Genomic DNA, 22005 nt, shown 5'->3' on the forward strand with positions numbered 1-22005 from the left:
GTAAATATGCTTATACTGCTGTTGTCATCATTATCTTCATATGGGTTAAACATCATTTTACTGATGAGAAAACTCATGCAAAGAAATCCTAGATTAAATATCACATATAGGATTTCTGTAATAAATAATACCTTTTAAAATATAAACTCTATAAATAGACAACTCTGTTTTTTTTTAAGGTCATTCATATTCAGAAACTGAAGTAAACGTTAACATGTTATGAGCTCCCTGTGCCACAATAGCCTTCATTTACACTGAAATACCTGGAACATTTTGGTATCACAGTCCTTTTTACAACAAATACCTTTTTTTAAATCCAATACTAAGAGTCATGTTTTCCCACATGTGGCCTAATAGGGTTGCTTGAATTACATTTTCTGTTTAATTCTTGCTTCCCTCCCAGAACTCTTATACAATAAGAGTTACAAAGGTCTTATTAGACTAAGGAACTCTGGCCTGATATGGTTCCCAAGGGAACAACATCCCTGAAAAAGAATACTCCATGTAACAGTATGACACAGTGACTGCTTTCTTCCCAAACAAAAAGCATATGGGACTCCAATAATAGACCACCTCCAAGAGGGATATTGCACACACGGGCTTTGACTAAAGTAAATATAATAACTTGTCAAGCATGTTTGGGGGAACTGTAGATTTTCCCCTGGACAAACCTGGGATATCAATTAACTGGGGAAAATATCATGTGCTAATACAATGCCAGCTCAGAATGTCACTGAAGAGTGATGCGCCACCAAAACACAGGATGTTATTCCAAAACATCACCTCAATCATACGTTTGTTTGGAGATGAGTCACAGCCTTACCATAATAAAAGCAGAAGGTTAATGTGGATTTATGTCATTGAAACTTGGAATTCCAAGCTAACTCAGCTTTTGTTTTTTCTCAAAAGAACAAGTTGGACATTTGTGCATGAAAAATCAAGAGGTATACTGAAATTTTTAACATTATGTTGACATTACATGCAACCCTTTACAAAGTTGTCTAAAATACCCTATCATGAAGATTGTTGGAAAGGATTTTATTACTACAATGGGTGAGATTGCAATTTTATTTTAGGGGTTATCCCCAACAGTTGCATATTTGCTTTAACTAAAAAGATAAACTACTGCTTTGCTTACACTAATATACTTTTAACATCTGGTCCCCAATTTTAAGTATGGAATACATATCTGAACAAGAAAAGAATGTATGAGGAAATAAAAAAAATTATTTTAACTTGCTTATTGGCAGCAAGTGATAATTTATAATAAAGGGATATTTCATTTATTTTTCTGTATTCAAAGACGAAGAGAAACAAATGTGGGAAATATGCACTTTAAATTATGTATAATATTCATTCAAGGTTGTGTCTGCTTCTCACAGCACTGTGAGAATGATGGCAAAAGTTACTGCAGACCTTACAAAAGAGGTTATGTTTGTTTCCCAGACAGAACTTCTGTGATGTCCTCCCACTGCATCACGGGAAGCAAACCTACACTCCAGTAAGAACAAGGTGTCTTCTCAGACGTAATGATGGCAGAAACACACTGGCTACTCGCACAGGCTTTGATCAAAGGGAAGGGATTTGGAAATACTCTTACTATGGGATTTCAGACCCCTGTAGTTTCATATCAAAATTGAGTGGCTCCATTTCCTATGACAGACAGTGTGTTGATTTCCAGCACCTACCATGTGCCAAGATCTGTGTCAGAGATTTTTTGGACAGTAACCTATTCCTCATAGATAGTCTCCAGCTATCGTTATGCTCATGCTATGGATGAAGAAACTCAGTGATTTCTCCAGTTCTAGTTCCCAATGGGATCCACAATAACACTTTTAAACGGATCAAGGTTATATGACTTGCTGTCAGGCACTGCTGCAGAAGCTACGCACCACCACCCTGCAGCTGTTATTGAAGGAGAAGGGAACCATAAAAAAGTATGGAGAAGGGGGAAGCTTTAGAAGGAGAAGCAGCAAAATCAGGCCCTGAAGGTTATGGAAAAGAATAAAAGTGTGCAACTGGGAGTCCGCTGACCTGAAGAAAAGCAAAAGTCCTGGTGACAGTAGACACAAGGACCTTTAAAGTCTTGGAGACAACTCCAAAGGAAGCAAGGGAAGTCCTGAGTCCCCCTCGTTCGCTAGGTATAGTTGGTTCTCCCCACAGAGGCTAACTGGTATAATATCAAATTAGAACTTCCGTGACTAGGATGTTACTTAGTTTATTCGCGTTGATTACAGATAAACTGCACAGCATTTATGTAGACTTCCATGGCTAGACTCGCAAATAACGGACCTAAAAACAAGAATGTTTTCCCCAAACTACCTTCTTTAAATCGAACTTTCTTCAATTTCGCTTTTTGATGGGAGCAGTCTGTCAGCTCCAGGTTATTGTTTCTTAAGAAGAACCTGGACCTGTATTCTGTATTGCTTAAAAGAATGCAGACACAGTTGAAAACCAGAAAAACAGGTGGTGAGAGCTAGTAGTACCATTTCACTCAGACAATAGAAGATCCGGACCAGTATTCTTGTGAGGCTGGAAGGTGACTCCACCTTGGCATTGTGGTGAGCTCACACGTATTTCCTGACAAAACCAGGATTTCTGCAGAACGCAGTTTTAAAATTGATCCAGCCTTTAAATCAGTGCTGTGCTAAGATGCCAAAGCGTCACATCTTAGAACATGGGGAAGATGGTTTTAATTTGAAAATTTTCAGAACCAGAAACTACTGCTGTCATAAGATGAAATGGAAGTATTAAATGTATAAATGGACATCACTTAACATTCACAAAACAATTAATAAATCAAGTTAGATTAACAGTGTGGTATTGGGTGGTAGGTGTACAAAGACGTCCTAAACCACACGAGTTCAACATGCAATTCAGGTACACAGAAAAGTAGAGAACTAGTGACCTGTAATCATTACTATAATTAGAGCAGGGTTAAAACACTTCAGTGGCACAGAGGAGGGTGTCAGTTTTAAACCAGGCTTCGATGGGTAGCTAGCATTTCACCAGAAAGAGCATGATGTTGGGAAGAGGGATTTGACTGAGCCAGATGTTGCTGCAGAGGAGACTAACACATGTTTTAATAATGACCTTCAAATTTAATTATATTTCTCACCATCACAGCAATTGGAAGCCATTCTTATGGATAATATGAGCAATTCAATGAATAAAATATACATAAACTGAAAAATTATATGTCTCTCAATAGAGCTATTTATTTTGCCACTGAAATCAAGGAGTTATTAGTAGCAATAAAAAGATTCAGAATGTCTTATACAATAGACACTGGCAAAAATGAGAAAACATGGCAATGTCTAATGTTAAGGAGATTTTAAAAAAGGTAAAAACTATCACACATTGCTGGTGGGACTGTAGACTGGTATAGTAATTCTGGTGAACAACTGAGCACCATAAACCAAAATAATTACACTATACACTGTGGGGTTTCAGAATAAGTCACCCCAAGATGTGCCTCTCTGGTATGCAGATTGTTTTGAGCTAAAGGCAACTTTAGCGGAAAGCTCAAGAGAAACTTCTGTCTCTCCCTTAACTAACCTAGAACTTGAATTAGGGGCCCTGCCTGTAATAAGAGATTATCAGAGATAACCTCTATCTTGACCTGTCTCTAGGGCAGGGCAAACTTCTACTTCCTAAGCATCTGCTCTTCTTACCATCCAGCAGGGAACCTCTGAAGCCCCCAAGGTGCATGACCTCGTCCCTAGCTCCGGATGTTTTATACATCGCTTCACCCTTCCCATCTCTGAACTTCTCATGAATGTGGGGTCTCTGGTGCTCTCCTGTATGTGGGGTTTCCATACATATATATGTACTAAATTTGGTTAATTGCTCTTATTAATCTGTCTCATGTCTATTTGATTTTTTGATCAGCAAGAACTTTGAGGGTGGTGGAACGTTCGGCCCTCGCCCACAACACCATGACCCGGTGATTCTTCTGCTGGGCATTATGTCTTCAAGAAATTCTCTTCCTAAGCTTACAGGGTGACGTCGAGGGGTATACTGGGGGTGCCAAAAAATGTATACAAGTGGACACATTGGTCAGTGTTGCTCAATCACTAGTTCGCCGTAGTCAGAAGTGTCTGGACACTGATGGTAACCACTTTGGGCACCTCTTGTAATTGCAGAAGTCAAAGGTGACTTGTATTCACCTTTTGTTATCAGTATATATTGAGTGTTACAATTTTAATACAGTTTGCCTTGTTTAACATGCGTATACATACGCTTTTTTGGGCACCCTCTGTATATTAAAGACTTTTTGGTGGTTAGTAAGAACTGGAGGCCACTGAGTCATCAACTGGAAAATGGATAGGTAAAATGGAGCAGTGCCCACCACGGACTGTTCCGGTGATTAAAAGCAAACTATTAGGTATTGCACCTGTAATGACATGACTAGATTTAAAAACTTATACTTAGTGATAAAATAAGAAATGGAATGAGATTGATAAAATTCATGGGCACAAAGCAAAAAAACACATACAATGTAAGAATCCATGCAAACAAAAACACAGGAGAAAATGGCTGCTTATGGGGGCAAGGAAAATAGAGGTGGGGTTAAAAGATACAGAGGAAAAGATCAAGGAAAGAAGGAAAGAAGAAAGGAACGAAAGGAGGGAAAGAGGGAGGCAAAGAGGGAGGTACCTTTTTTCTTTAGGTGACAAAGGACCATTGACAATACTAGTTATGTAAATAGTCACATACTTTTAAAGAAGCTCACAGAAAAAGTGGATGCAGAATTGTCATTTTACTGCATGTTCAAAATTACCTACAGTGTGCATGAGCATTAGAAAAGGAACATAGGAATCTACAGAGTTTTGGTGAAAAGCTGTCTGACCTAGTAAAAAGAAGTGTAGACTAAACGTTTTACATCTGAGCGCTACTCACTGGCTTTAACTCTGAGCAGCTGCCTACCTTCCTTGGACATCAGATCCTTCAGCCTAAGACTGAAGCATCTCTGACTAGCTCCATCAGGCAATGATTGTGTGTATCGGAACAGCATCCCAGAACATGTGCTTCTAAACCTCAGTCTGCTTTGGCTTTAAAAGGTCCCAATCCCCAAATCGAGACTATCTAAAAAGAAGAGAGCCACATTAAAAACAAACAAATCTCTTAATCTTTTAATGTTTGCCTATGGCTTTAGTTCTATTTTTCAAGATAGTATTTATCTAGTATTTATTCTACTCTCCTTTCAGACAGCAGATAGAAAACTAAAATGACATTTTTTAGGCAGTAAAAATCTGTTGTTTTTATTTTTTCTGGACACCCAAGAATGTATTACTATAAAATGATTTGGAGACAAAAATTATGCGACAAGGCTTCCTTTGCATTTAAAAGGCACTGATGTTTTGTTAAAGGTCTTGCTTTACTATACTGACTCATATTATTCCTAGTAAATGATTCTTTGGTTATAGCAAACTCCCTTTCCCCCAGGCTGGGGAAAGCGTTTTTATGTGCTGCCATCTAAAACCACAGCCATACACCCACTCAGAAGGGAGCATAGCATTTACAACAAATGTCACAACTATTATGAAACAATAGGCAGATGAGTCATGTGAGACTGGGGAAAAACAAGTGACATTTCAGATGGTTTTAGAGTACCAAAACTTATGATTAGAATCCTTTTTAAAAAATTGTTTGTATCTGCTGGAAAAATGGTTTTAAAAAATAGCACAGCAGAGCCAGCCACTAATGTTCAACTAGAAATAAACCAGCTGCTTGGCTACTGTTAAAATAGCTATCAAATAAATCTACTGCATCTAAAATAATGGTGTTGATATTCATGGAAACACATTTGAAGCCACAAGCCCACAGTATTAACAACTTATTAACTGGATAGGTAAAGACATCTCTGACTGGAGTTGGAAATAGAAACTCCTGAGGTTTCAGCTCCCCAACCAAGTTTACAAAGGAGTTAAAGCAAGTCGCTCCAACAATCTGAGTTCAGGACTGCGCATAGATGTAAGAAATAGAAGAAATGGAACAGAAGTGGTCAGAACCCCTGGCGACTCACTCTCACATGAGATGTGCTGTCTGGCAGACAAACATGCTAATGAGTTTTCCCTATTAGGAGTCCATATTGCTAACAACAAAAATGAATTTGCTTTGCGTTTTCAATTTACCACCTGCCTTACAAACACTGATTCCTCACAACAAAGCTGTCAGGGGAGGGGATAAGTATTACTACCTTTCACTAGATAAGGAATCTGAGGTTCCGGCCAAGTTTAATGACTTAACCAAGGACGACAAAGTAGTTGGTTTTGGATCCAGGTTCCTGGGGAGCCTTCTGAATGCAAGACCCATACAGTAGAATTCGCTGTGCTGTTACCTTATCCTGAATTTATGAGTGACTTCTCCTGCTACTTATGTCTTAATCTTTATCTAAATTATGGAGGGCATGTGAATTACAAATGCAATACTTTCTTTTTGCCTGCACCTCTAAATCAGCCTGAAATCCAGCCTTACTTTCCTATTTCCCATTTGGAGGGGAATAGAATCTCATTCATTTACGTGGACTCTGGAAGAATTAGGTGACATGCTTTTCTACTTCCAAATCACAGAATTCAAATGTCTACTGTTACACTATTTTAAAATGAAAACTTACCTGTGCTAGTGAAGTAAAGATAGTAAAATAAGCCTATTTTGTAAAAGGTGAAGGATGCAACCAACTTGGTTTTCAAAAGTGTAGTTAAGGATGTAGTAATAACCCCCAAAATATTGTTTGATATGAAATCACATGCGATTATTAACTTTAGATGTCTGTAAAAATCATACTAAATTCAAAATGACTGTTAATCAAGAATTGAAAATAGTTTTTTCCTCTTTTCTCTAGTTTAAGTGGAAGTATTTAGCGTTACAAAGCTAGGATGTTAATTTGCTGTCAGTTTCAGTCTGACTTCTGCTGTCTCCTTACCTCTCCAGTATGAATTACACTAGAGACCTCTGTAAATGCAGTACAGCAGAAAACCACATGTTAGCCATCAGGGTTGAATTTTTTGTTCTGGGCCACAGAGAGGCTACCCATCAGTGCATAAAGGTCTGCCCACCTGGCCTTTTGGATCATAGTTCAGGCACACAATTAATTCATTATGAGCTAAGTCACTGCTTGCTTTTGAACTAGTCTTTCCAGCTTCGGAGGTGAATGTCCTGTCACTGACCTGAAGAAATACCTCTACTCTTTCAAACTCCATTAAATCACATTTCCTTCTGTTTTCTTTTTTTTAATGATTGGGTGAAAGGAAAGGTTTGTGGTGACAGAATATGCTCAACAATTAACTAAAAAGCTAGGGCATCTAAACAGATATTTGTGACAGTAAAGCTCTTAGGAATATAAAACAGATTGAAACAATATAAGCCAATTCCTTTACATTCTCCACTGTACAAGGTGGGTCTTTAAAATCACAATCTGCGACACTGAATTTAATTCAACAGGTCATAAAACGCTTAAAATAAAGAGAAAATCTCTCCTTTTCCATTTATTTCCAATTTATTTCACAAAGGTTGTACTAAGTACTGTATGCATATATATGTATTTATAATGAATGAACATATATACCTTCTTTTTCAGTAACAAACCATGTCACCACCCCTTTTCCTCCCTCCTGAGAGATAACCACCAGGCTAAATTTTGTATTCACTCCCTTGCCTTTTAAAAATGTACTTTCACTACATATGTTTTCCCGATCAAAATACTGTGCTGCTGTTTCTGAACGTATAAAATACTATCATGCCATAAAGTGGTCTTCTGCACCTTTTTGCACCAACAATGAATTTCTAAGAATTATACATGCTGTTGAATGTAGTTTAGTGTGTTATTTTCATTTTCCAAGTATATAAAATTCATCCAGGGTCAATTTATAACCCAGATCCTTTAGTGTTTCTGCTATTACTGAGAATCACATTCTTCAAACTGAGAAGAAATGGAAATCTAAAGTTGTTCTTTTCTTAGAAATTGACTAAAGGGTTGCAGAAAACTGACCAATGTGGAGATATAATTGCACTAACAGAAATACAATACCTATAACCAATAATCCAAGGATCCCGCTTACGTCTACGGCCACAAATAAATCTGAAGTACTTATTCCATCAGGTATCACGTTTTAGAAAGGATAATGAAAAAGACAAAGAGGGACGAAGTATGCTAAGAAACAGGAAATACATGAAGAACCTGGAGATAATGTAGAGGCCTGAATTGTTACTCTTCTAATAGCTGAAAGATGGTTTTAAGCAAGAGAGCACATATCTATTTTGCTCATTTTCCTTGGAAAATTGAGGGAAAACATTTAAATCTAGAATGAAGGTGTATCCCCCTACATGGGATTTATATTTGCTTTTTCCAGAACCGTAGGGGAACTTCAAATCTAGGGCACTTTAAACCAAATTAACAGTTTGAGGTTATGTAAGTCTGGGCTAAAACCCATGCAAGGAATAGCTTCTGGTTATAACTTGTCAGGGAGAGATTCTGCCCTGCTTTGGTCGTCATCGAGACATCTCTGGGGCTGGGGGTGATTCACCAATGTAGCATAGATATGGGCCTTTGGGATTCCAGTGTAACGTGTGGAGGGTTCCTTGTTAGCTTATCCTTCTTGGTCAGTACTGGGCTTTGGTTTCCGTCTCCTGAGTTTTGTGAGGCCCTGAGAGCCAAAACTCAAAGTTCAAGTAAACAAATGTTCTCAGAGCAAAAGTGACTTACTGGCTTATCAGGGATCTGGGTTTCTGTCATCTATTTTATTTTGGTCTGATAATTTTATAATTTATAAGTAATTGATTATAAATGTGCCATGTGTGTATGAGAGGGAGGAAGGGAAGGAGGGATGAAAAGAGAGAGAAAAAGGGGGGGAGAGAGAGAAAGAGACAGAGAGAGAGAGAGAGAGAGAGAGAAAATACAGAGACATAGACTGTGGCATAAGGTACAGAAAACATTTCTGTCAGTCAAACTCATCCAAACTTTGGAAATAAAATCAGGTTTAGTCAATTCCACCATTATAAATCTATAAGAAAATTAACTAAGAACAGGTGGCTTTAAACTTCAATTCAGTTGTTTTAGGGTACTAATGGAGGAGGATCTGATTTTTTAAAAGAATCAAAACATTAAGCATCTTACCTCAGCATGAGGAGTAGGTGGCAAAACCGAAGTCTCATTTTCAGTAACATTTCCCGTTGGCCCATTGTTTGGTGAACTTGGACCAGACCCCGGAGAACTGCTGCTGACTGAGGATTCTGAAAAACATTGTGAAGTACAAATATATTCATTAAAAACATACAAAGGTGAACGTTTGTTAACACTCTAAGTAACATACAGCATTGGATACTGTTTTTACTCCCTAACTGAATAAATGACAAGCACCATTTTACTAAATAAAAAGAACTGTGAAAATTTTGGAAACATTTCACCTTTGTGGTTTCATCCTTTATATCCTTCCCTTCTCCAAATCATTCAATATTGTGACATCAACTATCATTTGTAGGTAGAATATTCTCATGAAAATTGTATTTCTGTCCTACACCTCTCATAAATTCCAGCCTGAATCCCTTTGGAATGCTGGATATTTTTAATCTCTCATTATATATGCATCAGTTTCAATGTATTCCAATATTAAATGTGCCCTGTTTGTCTTGGTTCATCACTACCCTTATTCTCACTTCCTTCTTTATCCCAAATCTAATCAGTTACTAACTAGGTCATTTCATTTTTTTTTTCTTTACATTATCTCTCATCTACTTCTAAGATGGACAGTTTAAGAGTTTATTTGGGATCTAAAAAATTTGAATCTGAGAGACACAGACTCACGGGAAGACCTGAACTGTGCTCCAAGAAGACAAAAATAGCTGGAGCTTATAAAGGCAAAAACCACGAACTGGAACAAAAGAAACTTTTCCCTTTGGTAACTAACAGGGCGTGGATGACTGGTTCAAAAAGATCTGGTTAGGTCCAGGTGTTGAAACTCTGAGGTAAGAGGGAGAGGAGCAAGTCCCAGGATGTACTTCTAGGGCAACATGTAAGTCCAAAAGTCCAAACCTCACCTGGGTACAGACGTGTGTAAGTATGACTTCCCATTGCCCTCCAGATTCCATTTCAGGGCCCCCTAATATTAGCACTCCGTTTTATAATAGTTTGCTTCCATTCCTCTGCTTCAAAATGGAGCCTAACATGCTTTCTTACTATGGCCCTTTCTGTGCTCCACACTCAAATTTAAATCACCTACTCTCCATAAGAGCCACTTTCCCATTTTATGCTTTTTTATCCACTTTTTCCTCCACCTATTTCATTGCAAGTCCAGTCCAACTGCTAAGCTCAAAGCCTGACTCACGTATCATCTGTCTCCCAGTGAATGGGAATTCCCAATTTCCAGGCAATATTTGCTTACCCTCCCTTGGAACACTTATAACTTCCAACTTTCTATTATAAATATTTCTCTACTCAGAAGTGCCATGCCAATGGGAAGAACATGAGATTGGTGACAGAATTTTGATCCTGCCACCTACTTGCTGCAGGATTTCATCAAGTCATTGGTATCATAAAATTCTTAAAAACATCTTGCTCACTACCTTTCTGTTTATAGATCTTGCATACATTTTGATTAATCTGCTTTTTACCTTTGCTTCTTTCTTCATTACTTTTCTCTTAACGAAGGAAGAACACATTTTAAAAAACAAAAAAAAATTCTCCTAAGAGCCTCTTTCCCCTGCCCGGCTCCTAATGCTTGTCTTTCTTGTATGACTAAGTACTGATTTCCCATCAATGTCTTATTTCCATATCCTATCTTAAAACACAAAACAAAACAAACAAACATTGTTTTAAATATGCTGTCTTGTTCATTTAAAGTTATATTATTTATATTAATTTATGTGATATTCAGACAGAAAAATTTCCTCATGTAGAAATCACTGTACGAGCACTAGAATTCTGTAACTACCCTAATAGAAATCTTCAATATCACACTGGAAAGCGTCTGGAAGGGGAGGTAGCAACTGATTTTCTGGAAACTCTGAACAAAATCTCAGAAAAGAAATGATACGGCAACTGGGGCTTGAATAAGAGTAGTTGTTAAATTTGGGGGCAGTGAAGAGGGGAGAAGAGGAAGCACAGCAGCTAGAGGGACAGGCCACGGCTTAGAATTTTCAAATAACATGGCTTTGGTGGGGAGAACAGCAGAAACCTTTTGAATTTGAAAACGAGAAAGATGGCAGGGAAGTGGGTTCCATGTCAACTATTAGGAGGAGAGAGGTGGCATGGATTTGAGAAAAAGCTAATTTGAGAAAAGCAGACATTGAACCTGTGAAAATGGGGAAGAGAGATGTAGAGGTGAGAGAAAAGCAATAGCAATTGAACTGCTAAAATGCAGTGATGGTGTCTGACTAGACTGCAAAAATAATCAGTATTAAGATCCAGAGCTCATCCAAATTCCATGAAAGCTGGCAAAGAAACGACAAGGAGTGCAGGTGAAGAAAGCTGTGTGTCCAGTAGTTTAGATCCTCTAAAGACATTTAGAATAAGTGCAATGAACCAGTTAAAATTATCTACCAAAGCCTCACAAGTCCCAGCTCATTGACCAGAAATGTGTGTCTAATAAATGTGCAAGCCTTTCTTTGAATATGCATTATTTCCTCAGATGAAAAGGGGAGTCATTATCTCACAAAATTAGGAAGAGAAAAACATGATATTTCAAAAGCAAAGAGACTTGAGTAAAACTCTAGCAAATTATAACCTTTAAAAATGAGAATCATTACTAAGATACGTATTGAGCTAAATTTCACTGCAATTTAGTAAGAAAGAAAGAGTGATTGTGGAGAAAATGTTCAACAAAAGATATTAATAGGAAAATAAAAGAGAACATTGGGATACATAAAATATGACCTTAGATAATAAGATTCTAAAGCAAAAACAAAGCACTGCATATGGTTTTCTATTTTCTGTTATGAGAGAGCCTACTTTCTCCAATTAAAAAAAAATCAACTATATCTATTTATGTTAGACATTTGGTATGTTCATTATTCTTTACATTCATTAAAACAGATTCACTCCCCAATTCTCCACACCCACCAGGGACCTCTATTATGAAAAATTACTTAAAATTTTTACTTAAATACAAACATGTTTCTTGGGGAAACAAGTCTACAACTCTGAATTTAGAATTCATTTGACCTAAATTAGTGATATTTGATACTGGAAAATAAATATAAACTCTAAGAAAATAATTTGTGTTTATGTATTTAATATTTCTTATCCTTCAAGGAAAAATACTAATTTTGCCACTAATCCTTTTTTTCAGATAAACACACTAATCTGTCAGAGTTGCATAGGATAGTAAACGTTTTCTGTTCCTAAATAACCTGTCAAACTAATAAGTTGCATGACTATTCTATACTTCTCTACCTGTGCCTCCACAGTTGTCCCCATATTGTCTCCCAAAACCAGATACTATCGTGTCAAATGAGATAGAGAAAACAAATAACGTTTTAAAATCTGCTACGGATAAGACCTCATCTTGGAGAAATTATGTATCAAATGACTACACTGGTATAAGCACAACTTTCTTTGAGAATGGAGAAAAACGGTTGTAGATTACCATTTCTTTATCGATGCAATCCAAGGCAATGACCAGCTCCAATGCGTAGTTCTAAGTAGGTACTCAATAAACAGTAGTCGGTATTGTTTTGACTAGCTTTTTTTAGTTCTTGTATCCCTAGGTCTTCTCTAATTTCACACCAGGTACAACTGGGACTAGGGGGCTTTGTAAGACATCAGGTTGAATTTCCTAACCTGTTCACCCCACTACTAACCTGGCAGCTAAAAAAAATAAGAACTCTTCCATTTGAGACTAGTGAAAATGACAGATTCTTTCCCTTCATAAAAGGCAATATATCCCCCTCCTGCCATAAGTCCCAGTTCACTAGTAAACACATAAAGTCATTTATGAGTTCTGTAAATTTGTTGAAAAGTCAAGGTTTTGCTGTTCCATGTAGTTTAATTTTCCCAGATGTATTTGGTGCATTCATGTCTGAGTATGGGGGAAGTGTTCTTCTTGGACCTCCCTCTGCTCATTTCTCATCAAATTTCATTAAAAGTTATATTTTCCTGGTTGGCATTCCCAAAATGGACTGCCTGTTTCTGAAAAGATTAAGATGAGCTTTGGCATTCCCTAGTTCTGCCTAGATTGACACAGTTCTGTTTTTCATTCATTTCCTGTTTAACACAGTGGGTGAATGCATGGCAGAGTTTACTGAACTACTTGTGAGTTTCCAATATCATTTCCTCTCAATGTTTCTCCTCAAAAGAACTTTTAATATGCAACAGGCATATTTATTCTAAACTATTTTTTTGCATTCCGACTACCAGTATTTTTTAGTGTTTGTCTGCCCAGTCCTCAATTACCTGTCACCTCAAACATTCGCTTCTTGAATGAAGTGACATTTCCATCCTTCCGCCTGAGTAAGGGGCTGCTTCTCCTCTCTGCCACTTTCTGTTTTAACCTGGACCGCACCTTCAAGTTGGGCTCAGAGGCTGGGGATTGAGACAAAGAAAATAGATAAAAATTAAAACTAGAGAGCCAATTGCTCCTGTGTATAAAAAAAAACAATGGCTCACCCTTTTCTTGGTCCCTTCTCATTTCAAATGAAAACCTCAAGCATGTAAATAAGGCATTAACTCTACATTAATTAAACAGACAAATATAGTCATTATTTTTATAAAAATGTGTGAAATGCTTTTCTACTTCTCTAAATGTAAAGTGAGAAAGAAGTAAAAATAATAAGGTTTCTACTTATTTTATCTAGCAGAATTGGGATTGTTAATGGGAAGTTTAATCACTAAATATGTTTGGGTCAGAGTGGATTTATTATACTTCATTGTCAGTCCTTTTTAATTCTTTCAAGGGTGAAACCCAACAGCCACAAAAACAGTACCCTAATGTGAATTTTAGAGACTCTGGCCTGACTTATGGTAGTCAGAAGACACCCTGATAGCATAAAATTTATGTCTTAATTCTGATTTCTGGAATATTTGTCAGTAGTTTCTAACCTGAGAGCCTGAGAAAATACACTCAGCATAGTAACAGCAAACCAAATAGAATCATTATGAATAAACCTTTCTATACACTGAGTGTGCAATCAACTAGAAAGGAAGGGTGGCCAAGACTTAGGATTGAAAGTTCTGAGTTAGGGCATATGTTCCAAAAAACAAATGTATATTATTCACACATGTGCTTTTATTTCTTTGGTTAAACTATTCTAAATAGTGATGCTCTATAATTAGCCATTATTTATTAGGTTTTTAAATAATTACACTTTAGAAGAATGGAAACATTGGACTGAGTTTCTTTGTAGTAGATATCAATAACGATGATGGTGGTGGTGGTGGTGGTGATAATGATTATGGAAAGCATGTTTCTGATGATAGCTAATCTGTCTATAGTGATTGCTATGTTCCACTACTGTTCTACACACTTTGTCAATATTAAATTGTTTAGCCATAAAAAAATCCATATGGGATAGATTCTATTTATACCCTGATTATATCAATGAGGGAACCAAAACACAGAGAGAGGGTAAGTAACTTGCCCAAGGTCATATAAATCAAGAGGGATGAAGTCAGGATCCGTACCCAGGTGGTCTATTTCAAGTCTAGTCTTCTAAATAATGAAAATACTGCTCCTTTGCCTTATGAACACCATAACAATTACAGAACTTTTGTTTTCAAAGCATTATTGTCACACATAATGATACACTGTAGCTAGAATTTTTGATCAGTGAAAATGCTTTCTTTGAACGAGTTTTACATTATGTCAGATTACAAAAAGTATCAAAAGTAGAACTTAAAAAAATTTATTTATTCATCTACTTATTTTACTCTTAGAGTTCAAATATCTATCTTTTTGTTTGCTCTTTGTTCTTTTCGTTTCCCCTTCCCTTCAGCTTTACCTTGGACTGAGAACCCTTGCATTCTAGGTTTTCTTGGAACTGGAAGGGTCAATAGGAATTTAAAGAAATATTCAGTTACAGAAAATAAAACAAATTCATTTTTCCATGTTGTACAACTGATTTTGTGCTTGAAAACAATGAAAGTAAAAATGGAGTCCTAAAAATACTGTAGAAGTAGGAAATGGGGTTAAGGGTGTGGACAGACATTAGGATGAAAAACAAAAAGCTCAATGATTACACACCTGAAATGTATCGCTTCCTGAGCCTCCCACTTCAAGGGGAAGAAGGCAAACAGTTTGGGGGAAGGATTAAGCTTCTTGCCCAGACCTTCCAGGAGTGTCAACCCCTTTATCTTAGTGGAAAAGTCTGAATTTGAATTACTAGCATCCAACTCACCCAGGATTAAAGGGAGAAAATGGTACTGCGTTAATTTACTTAGATTTTTTCCCACTGTATATATTTATTTTAAAATTCCTTTGAAAACATGAATTTTGTCTCTGAAAAGCTATAGGTTAATAAATATATCCACCTAAAACCAAGAAACGAAAAAACGAAGCATCCCTAACTACATTGGTCTCTGTTGTCACCTTGCTTATAACCCTAAGACAAAAAACACAGATTCTCAAGGCTTCGATCTAGGCATGACTTTATGATGAAACCTAATGGATTAAACACGACAGACTGGCTGCCCAGACGGAGTAGATCTGTTGATTGATCACTTCAAAAGGTGGAGTAGAAAAGGCACTGCATTTTCAGGGGGAAGATATAGAGTTGAGTCCCCATGGCACCACGTCCCTGTTATGGGATTTTCAGTGAGACTCTAGTGTTTTCTGAGACTGACTCTTCATTTGTGAAACATGAAAGTCTAATATCTTCCTTATTTCACAGAGCTGTGACCACTATTCGATACCTGAGAATAACCGTGAAGATCTGGGTGAATGCAAAAGGGAAGAAGAGGTTCAGAGAATTTTTACTATTGCTACTGCTGTTAAGGCTGACACAACCAGCAGCTAGCAATGACCAAGCCAGTACTGGGCCCCCAATCTCCTGATTGTCAGTCCAATCTTCCTCCCTCTCCTAACACATTGCACCAGCTGGGGCCGAGTTTCCATAATCAAGACAAAAATGTGCCAACAGCTTAGAAAAACAGCATACGTCACTTAAACATTCTACATGAAACCTAGAATTCTATAAGCTTTTCAGGAAAAAAAAATGATTTTTTAGGTCAGCAGACAGCTTTTATTCTTACCTTTGTCTATTTGAGAATGGGCTGGAGATATATATACACACATATATCTATCTATCTATCTATAGATAGATAGATATATGTGTATGTATGTGTATATATATAGATAGATATATGTCTATGTATATATATATATATATATATATATACCGTTTCCCCGAACATAAGACCTAGCCGGACAATCAGCTCTAATGCGTCTTTTGGAGCAAAAATTAATATAAGACCCAGGATTATATTATATTATATTATATTATAATATATAAGAACTGGCCTTATGTCTTATTTTACTATAATATAGGCTGGCTCTTATATATTATAATATAATATAATCCTGAGTCTTATATTAATTTTTGCTCCAAAAGATGCATTAGAGCTGATTGTCCGGCTAGGTATTATTTACGGGGAAACACGGTAGCTCTTAAATTTCTTTCTGTGGTCAACATAAAAAAAGTGATCACCAGATTGGGCATGAGAACTGGGTTCTGGTCTTGGATCTGTCAGCTACTAAAATCAATAACCTTGAATAATTCGTAGTCTCAGTGAACTTCAGTTCATTCATGCAAGTTAGCTTGAGTGCTACCTTTGTAGTGTACATCAATAGATGTGCATTCAAATGCCTGCTCCATGCATCAGCTATTTGACTTTGGATGAATTACTTCATATCTGTAAACCTCAGCTTCTCATGTTAAAATTGCAGACAGTTTTTATTTATTTTTTCTCCATTTGTCCCAATAGATTCCATTTTCTTTCTTTCTTTCGCTGAGCCCATGGAGGCTGAATCCTAGGGTTGCATCACTCCTGTCCTTTGCTGGTGGGATTTCATTTGAGCTCAACTTACTGGTAGGACTGGCGAGTGATAAAAGAATTAAGGAGGAGAGGGGCTAGGGTACCCTATAGTCTCTGTGCTACAGTGCTGCCTCATGGGGTACAGCTTTGTCTCTTCCTATTTCATCTTCTTCTAGAGGCCCTCGGCCCAATGGCTCTAGCTTTCCCTGCACTCCTGGAACACGATTTCCTCTCCTTGCTCCTTCAGCCCTAGAGGTGGGAATGGCTTCCTGCTACTATTTTCTGCATGCCTCAATGTCCCTAAGCAGTTGTAAGTAGTCCCTTCATTAAAAATCTATGACCTTGGGTGGCCAGTTAGCTCAACTCGTTAGAGCGAGGTGCTGATAACACCAAGGTTGCCAGTTCGATCCCTGCATGGGCCACTGTGAGACTGCACTCTCCTTAAAAAAATAAAAAAAATAAATAAAAAGTCTATGACCTATACTGTGTAGGTTCTGTTTTCTGCCAAGGATCTGATTAACACAGTCCTACATATTTTGCAAAGTTTTTACAGAATCAAGTGAAATAGCGTCTAGTAGAATATAAACTGGTGGTTCTCAACCTGCAAAAATTTTGACCACAAAGGACATTTGGCAATGACTGGAGTTATTTTTTATTGTAAGTGTGGGGAGTTGTTAATGGAATTTAGAGGGCAGAGGCCAGAGATTGTTTCTAAACATCTTACAATGCACACAGTACAGCATCCACAACAAAAAACTATCTGGGCCCAAATGTCAGTATTGCCAAGTGTGGGGTAAGCTATCAGTAAATGGCAGTTGTTAATTGGGATGATCAAAGGAGATAAAAATATCTGTTAGACATTTTCAAGGGGATGTAAAAAAGAGTGAAGGAAAAAAGGAAAGATTACCAGAAATCAGTGAGTGCTATGAGTAGCTTGAAAATACTAAATATTTCGATACATTTTATACTTAGAAGTTTATTTTAAAACATTTTTAATACCATTGTTATTTCTAAAGAAAGCAAAGCTAGTCAACTTCTATTGATTATAGAGACATTCAGAAAGATATAATTTCTCAACGTTGGGAAGGATAATATGTGAGGCATCGTAACATTTTTTCCTTTATTAATTGAGGACATAGCTTATAAAAACTAGGAGTTATTGATATTCTATGAAGTACAATATAAATTTATGTTCTCAAAATGTATTATATACAACTTTTCTAAGTAAAATTCCATACCCACTGGTTCTAGCAAAAACTTTCACCTGTATTTCAATACTGGTTTTGAGCCACCAGAGGATATTAGTATGTCCGTGGTGAGGGCGAAGGTTGAAATGATAGATAACCATCATTTAGTCCTTGCTGTGCTTTATAAACTTACTCCTAACGTTTCAGAAGCCCACACACCAAAGCTCAACATGATACGTACCCAAGCAGAAGAATTAATAACCTATTGTGCTGACTAAGTTTCCAGTTCGAGATAATTTCATTTTTTCATGCTCTGGTCTCCCTAAAGTTTGAAGATTTCCATTCTAGTGACTTACTAATGGAATGCAAATCCTCAAGAGCCCAGAAAGAGATCACTAACTGGGGAGACATTCTGCTTGTATTTGAACATATTTCATGCCCAGTTGCACTAATTGCCTTTCTATTTTTACTCCACACCCATCACTCTCTACATCTCAATTAATCACAGGAACAGAAGCAAAGCTTTCTAGTGTGTGTGCCCATCTAAATGTACTTGTCTGCTGAGATGGAAACCCTGCATGAAAAATTGATGATCATTTACATGAAACAATCAATATGAAAATAAAGAGGAGAACAGAACAAAGACCTTTTTCTCTTTTTACTTAAAAGAAAAAGTGAAGAAAAGGAAACCAAAAATGTGAACAATGCCTCATAAGATAAATGTATTTCAAATCACTCTTCTCACACTCATCTCCATGGTTCAGAATGCACTTCGGTGTAACAGGGTATGAAAATAAACAACATCAAAGAAACAGTACAGTTAGGTAGCAGAAACGCAGGTTAAAAAATTTGGATTCCAAGGCAAATTAAGTGACAAGGCGTACACTTGTCATTTCACTAAGAGATTGGTCTGTATGAGTGTCATTTTCACACATGTACAAATTCATATAGACATGAAAACTATCTTTTGTAGAAATAAGCGGTTGGTTCTCTGACACAAATAGACCCAATTCAGATTTCAATGCTAACTTTTTCATGTATTAACTGCAACCCTGGGTGAGCTGCTTTATTTTCATGAATCATTTGATCCTCTACGATAGAGCAGTAAATGCCTACCAAGAATTGTGGTGGAAGATTAAAGAGGTGTCATAAAGTTCCTAGCTCAACTGACTATCAAAAAAAAAGTTGTTCCACAGATATTAAATAGATAAATGTTTAAGGCAGTCCACATATAAGACTAAGGAACTTAAAAATAAAACAAAACAGGGGTGGCAGGTTAGCTCAGTTGGTTAGAGTGTGGGGCTAATAACACCAAGGTTGCTGGCTCGATCCCCGCATGGGCCACTGTGAGCTGCACCCTCCTTAATAAAGAAATAAATACATAAATAAATAAATAAGTAAAATAAAAAGCAAAGAAAACAAAGTAAAAAGCTAAGTAGAGGGACAGAGGAGAAGGCTGCAATGGGCCGACTCCCTTTGCCTAGTGCAATATTAACCTATAACAACAAAAATAACAATAGTCCTTCTGATCTATTACTCAGTATATTTAAAATACTTTTGGGTGAATAACTGACTTTACATGTGTTCCTCACTTTTTTAACTCTCCTATTTATAATTTATGCTCTATTGAGTTCTGTATCTTAAATGCATCACTATCTACTAAAAATGATTACCGCCAGTGTGCGTTTTGTCTCTGTTCACTTTTAATGCTAAATTATGATTACTCTCTACACCAATAACTTAGACAAAAATTCAAATTCATATCGTGGTATATAGAAATTCTTCATTCTCATTGGATATGACCATAAGGAGAAAAGGAATAAGTTTCCATTGAATTATTAAGATTACTAGTTATCAGTCAAGATTAAGAACTAGATTAATGTATCTTTATATTAATATTTGGATAGTCAACAATTCCACGTGTAGTTCATATTTAGCCCTATAATCATAGGTGGTAATGCCTTCATCACCAGCCTCAGGTCCCTTGTCTGCCATTATCTGTTTTTCCCTGTTATACTAGATATCGGTTCTTTTGTCCACGCAGGCTCTCTCTCTCCTGGATTTCTCATTCTATCTCTTACCCATAGGGCTACTTTAGGAGCTGCCATATTTTAACACTGTCACTTGGAACCAAGCACAGATAATCTATCACCCATTTACTCTACTCTGAATGTCCTTTATGAAGATTAGGTTTCCTGGAATAGTTCCTGCCCAAGTCACTTATCTGTTTTAGGCTAATACTATAGTAATCCATGTCATGTGTGAACTTTTCAGTCATACAATCAATACAATTACGAAAAAACACTTTGGGGATACAATAAATTATCTAATCTAGCCGATCTAAAGATACAGGTTACTCTAAAATTTTCATAATCAGACAAAGGCTATGTATTTTCAAAACTATGTGTTTTCAGAAGAATACAATAAATGTAATACAACCTATGGTTTTCCTTAGTTTGGATAATATGAATCTTTTTTGTTATAAGTCAGATTTTATACATTCTGATATCGAGGAACAAAATTTCTAACCTAACTCTACTTACAACCATTTAATAATGTGTAATTCACATACAACAGTTTTTTAAAAAATCACTTCTTTGGGAATTTTAGCTTCTAATAACTAGCTATATTTATGGTAATATATGAATGCAATTTCCTGGAGAAATTACAGTACTATTCTTTTTGATTCAGTAATACTTCTGTAAACATCTATCCATCCTCTTATTGAGAATATACCAATTATGTCTATTTGTTAAAAGATAATTCTTCTTTTGCAAAAAGCATATTAGTAAATATTACTCATGTTACTCAATTTACAGTTTGTTCATCTGTAAAGTGTTTATTTTACAATAACATTTATTGCTTTCTTCGGATTATGTAAGTCATGCATGCTCAGAATTTTTAGAAATGAGACAAATTGAGTATATCCTGTTTAAATGTTTCTTTTCGGTTTTATATGAAAAGTATTTGAAAACAAGAATCATATTTATGATCATATCCTGTTTGTTCACTAAATAAGGTATTATGAGTCCTTTCCCAGGCAATTATGTATTCTTTAAAATGATTCTATTTATTCTGTTTTTCATCAGCCTCAGATCCTTTCTCTGGTACTGCTTATTCTTCCCTGCTATCCTAGGTAGCTGTTGCTTTACCCACCTAGTCTCTCTCTCTCTCCTGGATTTTTCCTTCTGTCTAGACTCAATTTATTATGAATTTAATTTATTATGTTAATCTTTTCCCAATCAATTATATATCCTTTTAAAAATGTTATGTGGATATACAATATATTATGCCACACTTACATGTGAATACACAATATTTTATTTAAGCATTCGATAACGCTGGACATTTAGGTGATCTATGTGTTGCTTTGAAAGAGAGAACACTGGCACACATCACCGTGAATCTATATGTGGATTTGTATTTCCTTTCATCAGTGTAAATGGGAATTTGATTCTTAGGTTTGTCGTACGTGAAAATGACCACAGAAACAACTACCTTCTTATGATTAGAAAAAAAAACACACACACAAAATGAGCATCCAGGGCAGGGTATTACGGAGTCCCGGGAAACAGCTCAGAGCAGTATAGAAGAAAACATGCACGTCCTTGGTAAAGGTGCGTAGTCTGCAATGGGAGGGTTGTTAGCTCCAAGCAGACATTTTCCCCTTAGTATCTGTGGATGCCTCATCTCATGAACCAGAGCAGGGACCTAGAAAGCCCAAAGACCTACGAGAGGGCACTCAACTTCCTCAATCCAACAGCAGTCTCTATACTGAATCCTGTTTCCTCTTCCTGGCCAGTGTTTCTTCAGAGTGCCCACAGCTCAGCTGGCTTTGTCAACACTCAGTAA

General features: G+C 36.6%; 1 protein-coding gene across 8 annotated transcripts in view; it reads right to left on the reverse strand.

Moving 5' to 3' along the window:
• HDAC9 (histone deacetylase 9) overlaps positions 1–22005 on the reverse strand; it is a 664661-nt gene that overhangs the window by 339625 nt on the left and 303031 nt on the right. For 5 of the 8 annotated variants that reach the window (XM_033088749.1, XM_033088751.1, XM_033088748.1 and 2 more), the window contains exon 8: positions 9119–9234. In XM_033088749.1, coding sequence (XP_032944640.1) covers positions 9119–9234 — 116 coding nt within the window. Of the gene's footprint in view, positions 1–9118; positions 9235–13390; positions 13520–22005 lie in introns of all 8 variants that reach the window. The other 3 variants (XM_033088745.1, XM_033088746.1, XM_033088747.1) reach the window with 1 other exon arrangement.

Source organism: Rhinolophus ferrumequinum, chromosome 20, assembly GCF_004115265.2.
Source record: "Rhinolophus ferrumequinum isolate MPI-CBG mRhiFer1 chromosome 20, mRhiFer1_v1.p, whole genome shotgun sequence".
Classification (NCBI taxonomy): Eukaryota; Metazoa; Chordata; class Mammalia; order Chiroptera; family Rhinolophidae; genus Rhinolophus; species Rhinolophus ferrumequinum.